This window comes from Besnoitia besnoiti, chromosome II (assembly GCF_002563875.1).
Source record: "Besnoitia besnoiti strain Bb-Ger1 chromosome II, whole genome shotgun sequence".
Lineage (NCBI taxonomy): Eukaryota > Apicomplexa > Conoidasida > Eucoccidiorida > Sarcocystidae > Besnoitia > Besnoitia besnoiti.
The window spans coordinates 235014-249298 of record NC_042357.1 but is presented as its reverse complement, the minus strand read 5'-3'; the positions used below and the strand labels follow the sequence as shown (position 1 = coordinate 249298).

The 14285-nt window shown below is 65.4% G+C and overlaps 1 protein-coding gene across 1 annotated transcript; it reads right to left on the bottom strand.

The window, feature by feature from the left end:
- Positions 1-992: 992 nt before the first annotated feature.
- Positions 993-12508, bottom strand: BESB_033640 (uncharacterized protein; the record flags this gene model as incomplete). The annotated part of the gene is made up of 10 exons (XM_029361950.1): positions 993-2007; positions 2334-2717; positions 3198-3301; positions 3706-3788; positions 4160-4252; positions 4671-4857; positions 5299-8066; positions 8252-8458; positions 8750-8954; positions 9251-12508. The coding sequence occupies 10 exons, from the start codon at positions 12506-12508 to the stop codon at positions 993-995; spliced, it is 8304 nt and encodes a 2767-aa protein (XP_029220915.1).
- Positions 12509-14285: the final 1777 nt, after the last annotated feature.

The following is a 14285-nucleotide window of genomic DNA, read 5'->3' as shown; positions in this document are numbered from 1 at the left end:
CCCTGCATCGCGGCACATTCGGCGCCGCACCTAGACGGAGAGCTGGGACCAGTTTCTGTACAGATGCAGCCTCGAGAAATGAGCGGAGGTCAGGAAGAACTGAAGCAGATGCGGGGGGGGGGAGAGGGGGGGGCGCGCTTTCAGAAGAGACAATCCTGCGGCGGAACACGCGCCGGCCGCGAGCGCCAGACAAAAGTCTCCCAGCGCAGCTGGACCGAGGAGAGCGCACGGAGCAGGAGGCGGGGGGTAGGGGGTAGGGGGTAGGGGGGGCGTGCAGGCGCTGCCAGAGCCTCACGGCGTGTCTCTGTCTAAGTCACACATTCGCTGTCTCTGTGGTTCGCTTCTGCTTGAGTCTGGTTGCTGGCTGGGCGCCTGCGAGAGCCCAGGGGGAGGGGCAGCCGTCCAGCGACGGGCGCGCAGCGCTCTCCCCTTCACGCAGAACAAAAAAAAGCTCTCCTCGCCTGTGGACCTCTCTGAGGCCTGCACCTTGCACCCAAAAAACAACTCTCCTCCCCTGTCCCTCGAGGGTGTTCCTGCGGCCCCGAGCTCCGCCGTTGCGGACTCTGCCTCAGAGAAAAAAAACAGCCCAAGGGAGACAAAAAAAACACGCGGCGCCGCACCTGTGGACTGCATCTGCCCACAGCCCTCGTACGCGGCTGCGACTAGGTGAGCGAAGGAATGATAGCTCTTACACAGACACGCACATGTCCAGACGCATGCTGAATGAGAGGCGCACGCGTCTTCGCTTCCATCAAATATCTTGTTGAAGAATTCAGACAGCTGCCAGCGCCTGAGGCACGCAGCACGGTCAACTGCCCCCCCAGCCGCGTGGGACGGACACTCCAGCGCACGTCTGAGACGAGCTCAGGCCACCCTCCGCCTCCCCTTCGCGCTCCTCATAAACATCTTTTTCGCGTCTTGACGCACAGTGAGGCCGCCGTAGGGAGGCGCGTTGATTGTCGCCATAATCCGCTCGCTATGTGCAGCCCGCTCTAGTGCCCAGTCGCCGTCTTTTCTTTGTCGTTTGTCTCCTCGCAGCCGCTTCGCGGGCGCTTCCGCGCGACCCCGCTCGGCTCGCGTAGGGCGCCAGCCGCGCGCTGCAGGCGCCCGAAGAGTCTGTGCAGCTCGAAGGTGAAGTTCTTCCGCGCCTCCAAGACCGACAGGCTCCGCGGGTCCCGCCCCTCGAGAGGCATCAGCGGGAAGGGCCGCGCAGGGGCGGACCGCGCCGCGGGGGGACTCGCGGCAGGCAGCGTCGCCCCTTTGGTGCCGAAGGCGCCGACCGGCGGCGACAGCGAGCGCACGCGCTTCCTCGAAGACGCGAACGAGGCCAGCGAGGCAGAGAGAGAGGACAGCAGCGAGGCCGAGGAGAGCGAAGAGGACGACAGCGCGGCCGCGCAGTCGAACTCGCGGAAGCCAAGCGAGCGGTCACTGGACTCCTTTCGGTGAGGTGCGCGCATGAGCCACTTGACGTTCTCCGATGTGTCGTCGTCGTCGTCGGAGATGATGATGAGCACGTCGTCCTGCGCTCCCGCGGGGGGCGTCTCCCGGGGCACCGGGGGCTGCGCCTTCCGCCCGCGCTCTTGGCTGGCACGCGGCGGCAGCGTCCAGAGGGAGCGGAGCCCCGAGGCCAGCGAGAGCGACGCCGCCAGCGACACGGACGAGCTCGTCGCGATCTCGACGCGCTCCCGGGTCCTGCGCGCCTCAGCCTGCCGACGTTCGTCCTCGCTGCGCCGCGCCTCCGCCGCGCGGCGATCCTCCTTCTTCCGCGCCGGGTCCCCGCGGGGCGACACGACCGCCGCAGCCGCGGCCAGGGGGGTTGACGCGCGCGCACCCGCGGCTGTGACGCTCTGCCTGGGTCGCTCCTCCGCCTCGCCGTCACAGGCGGTCGCTGCGAGAGCCGCAGCCGCTCCAGCACAGGAGGGCAAGACGCGCCTCTGCTTCGCCGCCCGCCGTCGCGGAAGCAGATGCTGGTGCGCTGGGCAGAAGAGCGGGTAGACCGGCTCGACTCTGCACGCACAAATGCGCGCAAGAGGCCCAACGCGGCTCACGCGCCCTGGGAGGAGGCCTCTGACGACCTGTCGGCGCTCGCAGCAGGTCTGCATCTCGAGGTCGCTCCCGCGCGAGCGGCCCCTTGCCTGACCGCGCGGATGCGCCGAAAGACATATATACATGTACATATAGATATATATATCTCCCTTCAGCAATGTATGGATACAAGCAAACGTATACACATATATATGATGATATATAGGTAGAAAAACGTATGTTAATACACAAACGCATATACATACACATATATATGCGTACACTCTAGTTCACGTTCGAGGACTCACTGGCTGTACCGAGGCCAGTTGAGGCATCGCTGGGCACAGGGCAGGTGGACGGCGCGGTCGCAGTCGTGCGCGGCGCAGGGGATGTTGGCGCCCGGTTGGCGGCAGCAGGCGCAGAGCCGCGCGCCGGCGACGAGGAGGGCGCGCCCCACGTTGAACCAGCGGCTGCCTTCGTTGTCGCTCACGACGCCTGGCGTGTGGTAACAGCAGTCTTCGTGCGCGGCGAAGCGCAACGCGAGCTCCGCCCCCCCAGTTCGCCCCTCCCCAGACGCCGGCGCGCCGCGAGGCACTGGCAGCGACACGCAGCCGATGAACGGCCGCTGGAAAGTCTGTGGCTCCCCGCAAAACGCGCAGCGCACCCCGGCAGCGAACCACTGGTCTCTCTCGCTGCAAGGAACCGCACCACATATACATATATATATATATATATATATATATATATATATATATATATATATATATATATATATATATATATATATATACATACATGTATATCCACATATATGTACATATATATACATATATTGGGTGTATGCAGTTGTATATGTATGAATATATACACATATATAGGGACGTATATAGGTGGTTGCGCGTGTTACTTGTGTCTCTGGATGCACAGCAGTGCAGGGGCAGAGAGGGTGAAGACGCGAGAAAGTCGGGCAAGTCGGGCGCGAGACGAAACCGCTCCAGGCAGCAACGACCGCGAAGGGAGATGGCAGCGCAACCCTACGCAGCCAGCAGACGGCAACAGAAATAGAGGGGGTTTAACTTTCCTTTTCAAGCGGGCGCCTTCTGTGCGTCGTTGTCTGCTCTTCGCGCCCCTGTTAGATAAGGGAGGAAGAGGGGTGGGCGTTAGAGGCTCACCCGGCAGTGGGGCCCTCGAGGCAGTCCTCGAAGTAGCCGGCGGCGGCGTCCATCTCGTTCAGGTCGACCGAGAACCATAGGCCTTCTTCGACGTTTTGAAACCACTGCGGAAGAACACACGCGCGCAAGAAGGGCGCAAATCATCGAGGCGGAAGCCGCAAGCCCTCCGGCAGCTAACCCTAAACCCTCAACCCCACGGGGCACCCAACATGTTTAGCTGTCTTAAGCAGTCGAGGCCAGCACAGCGCAAGGGCGAAGCGAAGCATGGATCAAGTCGCCCACAAACAAAGGGGCTGAGGCCGCGCATGACTGTGGATACCCACAAGCACGGACGCGCAGCGAAACAGCCAAAGGCGACCGCGGGCGAAAGAGCCAGAAAACCGGAATGAAGCGACAAACGCCAAGGCGGAGGGCGACGGGTTTTCACCAGTATGTTGGAGTGTGCTTCGTTGACGGCTTTGACTCTTTGCGTTTTCGGCCGTTTCGTTTGTGCCTTGCTCGCGCTCACCTTGAGGAGTGCGTGCTTCTCCGCCAAGCCGGTCACCCAGTCCAAGATGCGCGTGGCTTCGCGCCGCCCACTCAGACACGCGCCTGCAGACCCACATCAAAGAAATATAATTAGAAAAGCACTCCTGAAATTCCGTCCTCCCCGTCCCCCTGCGGCAATCCCGCGAATCGTCGTCCGGCGAATCCTACGACTCAAAGGCTCCTTGCTATCGGTGGAGCAGGACAAAGAGTTGAACGCGCGACACACGAAGACCGGCGCGCTGGTCAGACAAGCCGACTGTGCTCACTCGCCATCCCTCCTCCAAGCCGACGAGCCGCCCCAGAAAGCGAAGACGAGCGCAGGACGAGGGGCTGGCGCCCGCCACAGGAGCGAGATAACAAACTCAAAGACGAGGGACGCAGCCCGAGGAGGTGCAAAAGAGACACGAACATGAAGGCGCGGAAGAAAAGCTCACCGTGGACGGTGCTCGGATAGGGTCGGATGGTGTGCTCGCCGGCAAAGAGAAGCCGGTGATGCACAGGGTACGAGAGAAGGTCAAAATCGCGTCCTGAAACAAACACAGAAGCAACGTCGTGTGTGGGTTTGATGATTCCCTCCCTCTTGCTCGCTCTGCCTCTCTCGCTCATTCTGCTCCTCAGAACAGCTGCCGCTTGCCTTTTCGCAGACGGATCACGTGTTTTTCATCTCTGCGCTAGCTCGCTATCTCGCGTTTCGTGGCGGCCGGCCTGCCGCATGCGCCACGCAGCCCGCAGCCCAGATCGACTAACGCAGACACAAGAGCTGCCAGGATGCCGAGGGACTCTCGGCTTGTCCGGTGCGGCGCTCGCTCTCTCGCAAAGCAAATGTCCGCACGTTCCGCGCTGTTCCTTGAGACTCTTATTCGCCTCCCCGCGTCCGTAGTTGCTCGGAGGTGTGGTGGCGTCCCGCTGGATTTTTTCTGCTTCCTTATTATTTTATTTCCTCACCCGTCGTGCCCGGCGGCAGGTAGGAGTAGCTGCCTCTGGCGAAGGGGTCGCTCCCCCACCGCGAGACGAAGGCCTTGACTGGCGCCTCGATACGGCCGCGATGAATTTTTATCAACACGCGCAGCGCCTCGGCAACTAGCGCCTCCTTCGGCTGCTTCTCCGACAGAAACGAAAAGGCGCCAGGAACCTAAACCCAAAAAGACAAAAAACAGATGCATATATATATATATATATATATATATATTTACTCTGTAGACTACAAGTACATACATACATACATGCACAATACATACGTATATAAACAAGGAATAGGTATCGGTAGGCACGTACTCATGACGCTGCGCTCGCAGGACCGCCCAGACTGCACAAGCCCTGTATAAGAAGATCCGTATATCTATACGCATATAAACCAATATATTTTTGAACATATAATATAAATATTCATATATATATATATATAGATAGATAGATATAGATAGATAGATAGATATACGCCCGGTTACCCAGCGGCCTCTATGGGCGAGCGATCAGTCGTATAGCGGACTCCTGATGACGCCTGCGGGCCGCCGAAGGCCTCCTCGCACGCCGGTCTCAGCATGTTTTCTTCCGCATGTGTTGGCTGGCTCACCAGCACGAGGATGATCGGCTTCGGGTGGAGGTAGACGAGTTGCGCGTAGCGCCCTTTTTCCTTCGAGGCCCATCCTCTCTGTCTGGGGATGGGTGCTCTCCTTTTCTTCTTCCCGCTTTCCACATTTCCGTCGCGACTTGCGTCCAGACATGAACCCTCTCTAAAGGTCGCTGCGGCGCCCGCCGCTGTGCCTCGCCCGCGCATCTTTCTCCCCTTTTCCTTCGCCGCACTGCTGCCGCGGTCGCCGCCTCCGTCGGCGAGTGTCTGCGCATTTTTTTCGACTTTTCCCGACTTCTCCCGCGCGCTCTCTGCGCGCTCCTCGCGGCGGCCCCGGCCGCTGCGGCCGCCGCCGCGCTCGGCGCCGCGCCCGCCACCGCCGATGCCGCTCTTGAGGTGCTCCGACCGCCTCAGGGCGAGGCGTGTCTGCGGCCTCAGGCACGAAGAGGAAACCGAAAAGGTCGGCGAAAAGGCGCCTGCAGACGAGGCTCCACAGTCCGCCGCAGAGGCAGCTGCGGCGGCGCGAGGGGCGGCCTCTGCAGCGAGCGAGGAAGAGGGCACCGGCAGGGCGGGGGGAGGATCTGCGGCGAGGGCTGGGCACGCCGGCGCCTGCAAGGCAGACGAGGAAGCCGAGAAAAAGAGAGTGGAGGTCTCTGCCTGCGGCGGCGAGGCCGTGGGCGAGTGCGGCGACAGCGGCGGAGGCACGCCCGACGCATCCGAGCCTGACTGAGAGTAAATCGAAAACAGCGAAGGCGAAGAAGCGTGACAGGGCGAAGGCGGCGACGCCGAGGTCAACGCAGGACAGACACCCGTCGAAGCTGCAGGCAGGGGCGCGTGGAGAGACGAGGCAGTGGAGTCCGGCCCTCCACCCGAGTCGCCCCGGGCATGGTCGACGCCTTCCGGCTCGCCGTTTGATTGTGTCTGGTTTTCGGCGCGGCTGCCTTCCCCACGATCTTCCTTCGCATTCAGAAGAAGTGTGCACGCCTCTGTGGGATCGTCTAGGGACTTTTTGTCGTCCTCTTCCTCGCACTTCTCGATTCCATTGCTCCGTGCTCCCGCTGCAGGCGCGCTTGGGATTGGCGTCTGCTGGCTGGCCTCTGGCGAGTCTCTGCCGGCGCAGGGTCTGGCGTCGACCTCCGCCGCCCCGCCTGCCTCGTCCTCTGCGGCCTCGCGTCCCTCACGCTCTCCGCCCGCGTCGGCTCTCGCTGTGGCCGTCTCTCTGTTCCCCCCCACGCTCGCTGCGGGCTCGACCGCTGGCTCTACGCAGGCGCGCTGCGGGAGGCTCGCCGCCTGCGCGTCGCCGCCCGCGTCCGCCGGCGGGCCTTCTGGCGTCGCTGCGTCGGATTCGGAGTCCTCTTCGTCTTCGTAAATCCAGAAGGGCGTGCGAAAGACGAGAGCGATTTTGTTCATGTTGCCCATGCCTACCAGCTTCACGGCCTCCCGCTTCCACTCAGGCAGCGGCGGCTCGAAAGCCACAAGACCCCGCGAACTCGCGCAGCGCGCCTCCGACAGGCAGCGCCACCGCGCCGCTCCCGACAGAGCCGCGACCGCAGAAGTAGAATACGAAACAGCAGACGAACAGCCAGAAGCAGACGAAGCACGGGAGCAAGGCGAAGACGACGGAGAAAAAGATGAAGGTGATGGCGCGGTGCAGGGGGGTGCGGCGGGCGAGTCGGGCGAGTTGGGCCCACAGACGGAGCGCGACGAGGTGGCGCGGGGAGGCACGCAAGGCGAAGGCGAGGAGGAACCACGACGCGATGCAGCAGACGAAGACGCACTCGCCACGCTCCGTGGCTCCGCCGATTCTGCAGCGTCCTCCGTTTTGATTCCTCTGCACGTGACCCTTTCACACTCGTGTGCGTCGCCGTCGCTCTGACCAGGCAACGCGTTGCCATGGGCACCGCTCTTCCGTGTCTCGATTGCCTCCGCCTTCAACTCTTTGCCGAGGCTCTTTCCGTCGCACATGAGCGTCTGGTCGGCCGCCGAGATCGCTCTGCTTCCTTCTTCTCCGCCATCGCTGCCGCGCTCAGGCATCAGTCCGACGCGGCCTTCCTCGCAGCTCGCATTCTTCCTCTTTTTCCTGCGCGCGCCCGCGGGCAGGAGGAACGGCAGAATATCGGCGGGCAGCTTGAAGTTCACTGGCACGTCGTGCAGCGCGTCGTAGAGCCCTTCGTCGCCTGCGGCCTTCCGCGGCTCGGCGGCGCCCCTCGCCTCTGCGCCCGTCGTCTCCGCACCCAAAGGCAGCCCTGAGGGCGCGGCCTCGGCCGTCGGGTGAGCCGCCAGCGGCGAGAGCGAGCCAACCGAGGAGTGCGCGTAAGGAGGCGAAAGCGAAGCCGCGGGAGGCGAGCCAGAAGTCGAGACGGACGACGCCGAGTCGGGTGGAGACCCCTCCGGACACTGAGGCCGCCAGGACCCCACATTCTGCTTCCCCACAGTCTCGCGGCTCCCCTCGAGCGCCTCACCGTCTTCCACTTCCTGCTCGCAGCCCGCGCCCGCCTCGGACCTGATCGAAGAGGGCGACGCAGCAGAGGAAGCAGACGCTGCATCGCGCGACGCAGCATCGGGCGATGCAGCCGCGGGCGATGCAGCAGTTGAGATTGCAGCCGAGGGAGGAGAGGAGAGGCCTTCGTCCGGGTCGTCGGAGAACTGGCGCTCCGCAGAGTCGGTCGGGGAGGCGACGCTCGGCGAGAGGCTCTCTGGACGCGCGGAGGAGTTGGGCGCCGGGTCCGCTGACGCCACGGGCGCGGCCTGTGTGTTGCCGCGCCTCGAGTCTGAGAAAAAACGCGCCGCAACGTATACGCAGCGCAGGGAATAAGAGGGGGAGCGTCGTCTTCCGCGCAGCACAAACGCATCTGGCTCGCTGCACGCACCACGATTTCGCAGGACACCAGTCCAGCGAAATCACCCTCGCTTCAAACGGGTCCTTTCTGCGCCTTGGCCTTCTGTTTTCACGTACCTGCCGTTGTCGCCTCGGCGGACTCCGCAGCCATCGCTCCATCACGTCCGCGCTCCACAGCGCCTCGGCTATATTCGTCGGTCTCCGCCTCGGTAGAGTGTCCCTCTTCAGCGGCGCCAGTCCCCGCGCCGGCCTGCGCCTCTGCGCCCGCCGAGGGCTGCGCCTCGAGGCTCTCCTCGTAGGCGCGGACCGACGCCTTCAGGACGCCTGCGCAGTCGAAAGAAAGGGACGAAAGTCATTAGCGATGCTGTCCAAAGAGCAGATAAGGCGCGTGGGGAGCAGCCCCTGCGGGGCGAGTCGACACGGGAGACTACCGCACACGCCAGAAGGCGCCCGAGAAGAAGAGTCGCCCGCAACGACCGCGGCTGGAAGAAAGGACGGGCAGCCCAGCAACGACCCCGTCCCTAACGATCAAGAGCGCGCCTTCTGCTTCTGTGTGCTGCGCCTTCTGCAGCTCCGTGGGCGCGTCTCCTCGCGTCGTGTTTTGCCTCTGCGCACCTAGAGGCAGCGTGATGATGCAAAAATCGAATCGGGGAGAGACATCGCCGTTCTCGAAGGCCAGCACGACGCCGGTGTCGTCGTAGGATATCTTCGAAATGACATGTCGGAAGCGAATGTCCAAGTCTCGCGTCAGAACCTCTACCGCGGCCTTGTAGCCTTCCCAGATTAGCACGTGATGCCCCTGAAAGGCCGTGAGATCGTCCTGAACAGCACGAGACAACCGACGCCAAAACTTTGAAACGCATCCACACCACACTCCTCCCGACGCGCCAGTGGAGCCCGCACACGCCTCTACAGACACTACACACGAAACGACGGCGCCTCCTCTCCGGCACCGCAGCGGAGTGCAACGGGCACTGAACAGAAGCGAAAAAGCAGCCTCTGCACGAGTTTGGGGACCCAGCGGCTGAAGTCGGCGTCAGGGGCACGGCGCCCCCCCGCGTTGCAGTCCGCCTCGCGCCCGCGGAAACAGCTCTCCGATTTTTGTTTGGCTCGCACCTGGTCCCAGCAGACCATGGAGAGGTCTTCGACGTCAGCGCCGGCGGAGTACTCCAAGTTGTTCAAGTGCCAGAGAAGCAGCCGGCTCTCGACGGAGTCGCCCTCCTGCGCGACGCCTTCCTCTTCGTTCTGAGTGGCCGATTCGTCCTCTTTCTGCAAGGCCCTTTCCTCTTTGTTAGGCGCGCCCGCCTCCACCGCACAGTCGTCGCGCTTCTGGCGGGCTGTCTGAGCGGCTCTGCGCTCGCGGACGGCCTGCCGCATCTTGGCGTTGAGGACTTCGCCGAGAGAGAGACGAAGGAGGCGGCGCTGCTCGGCGTGCGAAGCGTCCGGCGCCCCCCCGCGAAGCACGCGGCCGCCGCGTGGCTCTTCCTCGCGCCGCATCGAGAGATCTGCTTCCTTCTGGTGGCGCTGGTGGGTTGCGTAGGCCCACGCGTCGACGCAGACGTCGACGCGCTCGCCGGTCGCCTCATCGAAGAGGACTTCCTCCGCCTCCTCCTCCTCGTCCGCGCGGGCCTCCGCGCCTGCCGGCGCGAGCGACGCAGCCTCCGCCTCCGTCCCCGCCGCGCGGGGCGGCGGCAGCTCCTCGAGGCCGCCGCCCCGCGCGGCGCCGAAGGGATGGAGCCCGTGGGACAGACAGATCGCGTAGACCGGGTTACCGTCGATTCCGTGGATCCAGGACGCGCCGAGATCAATACCAGGGATGACCGACTCGGCCGCGACGGGCGCCGCCGCTGGAGCGCCCGCCGAACTCGCAGCCGCCGCTCCTGCGGGCGACCACGACGCGCGCGCCGGCGCAGACGCCGCCGAGGCCGCGGCGGCAGCGGCCGCGCCGGCTCCGCTTGCGTTGTCTGCGTCTAGCTCTTCGCTTTCCACGGTCAGCTCGCCCTTCAGCGCGCCTGCAGTCTGTGGTCGAGCGGGGGGAGCCTGCACCGCCAGGCCCGCCTCGGGGCGGTCGCCGCCCCCGCCGCCGCCGCCCCAGCCGCCGGGTTCCACTCGGGTCTCCGCCGGGGGGCCCTGCGCGGGCGCCTCGGCCGCCACGGAGGCGCTGCAGCAGCGGCCGCCGACGCGGCTGCGCGCCTCGTAGACGACGACGGACTTCACCCCTGCGTCGCGCAGTTCGCGCGCGGCGCTGATGCCTGACATGCCTGCGCCGAGGATCGCCACCTTCAGGTCGCGCGGGCGCCGGCCGCGGAAGAACGTCTGCCGGCGCTTCGCCTCCACTGGCCTCGAGACGTGCAGCGCGCGAAACGTCTGCCACGACTCCAGGCGCGGCAGCGAAGGCGCCCCGAACGACCCCACGCGCGGGGGCGGCGACGCCTCAGCGAGCGGCGAGACGGCCGGCAGCGCCCGCGCCAGAAACGCCGCAGGAAAGCGCGGCAAAGGAGGCGACGGCGACGATGGGGAAGGCGCGGGCGCGGTGGGCAGTGCTACGGCGTCCTCGCGGGCCTTTCGGGAGGAGAAGGAGGAGGAACGGAGGGCGCGGAGCGACCTGCGTGGCGGCCTAGAGTCGGTCTCCACGGAGGGCGACAGGGAGGACAGCGACGTCGCCGACTCTCTCTCGCATCCTCTGCCGCCGCCGCGGCGGCTGATCCGGCGTTCGGCTGACGAGTGCGCGCCCGCGTCGTCGTCGCGCGCGCGCGTGCGCCTCTCCAGACTCGCAGCGGCACGTGGCGCTGGACCGCCCCGCGGCTCCGCGGGGGAGGCTTTGTCGTCTGCTTCTCCGCCCTGGCTCGAGGGCGGGGCGGGCGCGTCCTTCTCCGCCGCAGCCGCAGGACCCTCCTCGCCATCGGACAACACAATCACTTCGGCTGGCGGCACGAGCGACGACGCGGCGGAAGGGCCTTCAGGCGACGGCGAGGACTCCAGGCAGGGAGCGGAGAACGCGAGAGTCGAAAAGGCATAGGCAGGCGCCTCGGCGACGGAGGCGGACGGCGAAGAGCGCGGCGAAGACGCGCGTGACGAGGCGGAAGACGTGACGGGCGATCGCAGGGGAGAGGCGCCCAGCAGGCGGAGCCCAATCTCGTCCGGAGCCTCGCCGCCGTCCGCAGCAGCGGCGTCCTCGGAGATCACCGAGGAGGAGAGCGACGAGAGGCTCCGCAGCGACGCGGCGCAGGTACGCCCCAGCCCCCCTGCGCCGTCGCGCGCGGCCACAGTCGGCGACAGCGCCTGGGCTAGACTCTCCGCGCCGGGGCTGCGGTCGCTCCATGGACAGGACGGCGCGGCCGCCAGCGGGGAGGCGAGCCGCGTGGAGGACGCCGAAAGCCCCGGCGCCACCTCGAAGCGTTCGCGAGGCACCGCCGGGTGCTCGCCGGGGAATGGCGGCCTCGGCGCGCCGACCCACTCGCCGGACGACGCCAAGGACTCCGGGCGCGGCTGAAGAAGACAGCAAGAGAACGACGCTTGCAGCGACCCCTCCGGGTGCGCCGAAACAGACGGCTGCCTCTCGCGCCCCCGCCAGACGCCTGTCGAAACATCACGCGGATGCGGCGAGGCTCGCTGCCGACAACGCCGTGCAGGCGAACGCCGCAACGACGCTGCGGAAAACGAGCGGAGCGCATGCAGACGGTCTGCACCGCCGGGCCCTCTCGCAGTCCGCTTCGGCGACCAGCGGCCTGCTCCTCGCTCGCCACGCCCAACCGCCTCCTCACGCGCGCCACGTCGCTCGTCGGACTCGCGGCGCCCCTCGCTGCGGGCGGGCGGCCCCCGCAGCGGCAGCAGGCCGCCCCCGCAGGGCGCCTCGCCGCCGTGGCGGCTGGGCGCGAAGCGCGGCGGACTGCGAGGCGGCGCGTGGCGGCTGCGGCGGCCGCCGCAGCCGCCACGCGCGGCGTCGCGCCGGCGATCCTCCTCCCGCGCCCGCACCCGCACCCGCGCCCGCGCGCCGAGGACCTGCGACGCGCGCGGCGTCGGCGGCCTCTCCGCTCGCCTCTCGGCGTCGCCCCCGGCAGGACGCGGCTGCGCCGGCGAAGCGGCCGCTGCGGGGGCGAAGCCCGGAGCTGCACAGACGTGGGACGGCGTGGGCGGCGCGAAGGGCGGCGCCGGGCTGGGAGCCCCGGGGCCGCCGAAGCCGACGGCGCCGCGGGCGTCCTGCACGAAGTAGAAGGCCGCGGGGGGCGGCGCGAACGGCAGCGGGAAGGTTGTCGCGAAGTTGGGAAGTGGTCGAGCGCCGGGAGGGAGGGCGGGCGCGGGCGCGGGGAGGAACGGCGAGGCGTAGACGGGCGTGTAGGGACTCTGGGTCGGCGGCCGGTACGCAGGCGCCATTGGAGTCGCGTGGAGAGACACACGGGGTCGAACGGCGAGCGGCCGCGCGGGCAGCCCCACAGCCGAGCGAAAAAGAGACAGGCAGGCGCACAAGACCCAAGCAAGAAGCCCAAACGAAGACGAGTGGAAGGGCGACGAGGGGAAGGGGAGCGCGAGCGGCGGCGCTGTCGGGAGACGTGGAGAGGCGAGAGATGCAGAGGCGGCAGCTCGCGGCGGCAGAGGCCGAAGGCGCCTGCGCGGTCGCCAAGATGTGCTACGCCAAGAAGCCTTGGAGGCGTCGCCAGTTGCAGCCGACCTAGGCGCGACGAGGGAACGACAGGAGGACGCCCGGTGGGACGCCCCGACCTTGACAGGCAACAGGCACCTGCAAACAACGTGTGGAGTTCGGGAAGAGCCGGCGGCCTGTCTCGGAGACAAAATGGGTTTCCGCGGGATTATTCCCCTCTTGCGCCAGTAGGGTAGCAGACGTTTCGGTCTTCATTGAGCGCAAGAGCGGGCGGAGAGCGGTGCGCCGCGACAGTGGGGAGGTGCGTTGCTGGGAAGAACGGCAAAAGACGCCAGCTCCACCCCTTCATTCAAGCCCGCGAAAAACTGCGTTTCGCCGGGAAGCTCCCGGGAGTCCATACACCTCAGTCTCGCACCTGGCGAGCGAACCATCCTACCAAAAACGCCTTCTGCATTCTCCGAGAGGAGTGCAGGCGCGGCTTCCTCCCGCGCATTTGGCGCGAATCTCAGAAACACCCGCAGTCTGCACACGCATCGACCTCTAGAAGCGTCTCGAAGCGAGAAGACGCACGCGTTACGGTGCACATAGTGTCGTGTGCCGAGACCTGGAAGGGTCGTGGAAGGGTCGCGAGGATAGCCGCCCATCAACGTCGGTGCGTTGACTAGTGCCCAGGCGCACGTGTCAAAGAGAGTGAGACGTGCAGCAAGGGTACGCTGAGCGATCCACGCCTGAGAAAGGCCACGGAGAGCACGGCCCTGGCGCTGTTCGCTCGGCAACCGCGCCGCGGGAATGGCTTTCGCAGCCGAAAGAGAACAGAGAATGACATTTGAGCCGTTTGTCTCCGGCCTTCTCAGGTGTGCTGAGGTGGACGACAGACCGGCAGAAAGGAGGGAAGGAACAAAACCGAGGAAAAGAGGAGCGAAACGCATCGACCGGTCGAGTTGACGGGAGCGCCACAGGCTTCTAAAACGCTTCCCACTTCTTCAGGAAGGCGGCAACTTTTTGGTTGAGAAAACGCGGTCGCGCGAAATCACGCATCGGCAACAGCTGCATTTCCTTTTCGCGCTAGGTGCCCAGCACGAGGCGCATTGCCCTTCGCCCTCAAGAAGGAGACAACGGCGTGCAAGCCCCGACGCAAAGACACAAAATTAACAACTCAAATCGCACTTGGAACGTCTGCGACCCCAGGTGCGCTCCAATTCAGTTCTTCCGTCGCACCGTCTCAGTCCACCTGACAGGGTTCTCCCGCTCTGCTGGAGAGACAGATGGAAGAGGTAGGCGCCTCGCTGCCGCACGAGCTCGTCACTGGGGTGTCTTATGACCCGGCCTTTGGCAGCGTTCAAAAAAGAAGGAACAGTGCGAGTGCAACATAAATCCGAAGCCACACAGGAAGTGACTCAGAAAGAAAGGGCTAGACGGAGCCGGCAGGCAAAGAGCGAGACAACGGGAGCGGCGGAACTCGGGACCGAGGCTCCAGAGTCTCTGCTCATTCGCTGCTGTCTCGCTTTTCCCGCCCGCGTCTTTTCACAGCGCGGCAGCTGCCTACGCGAC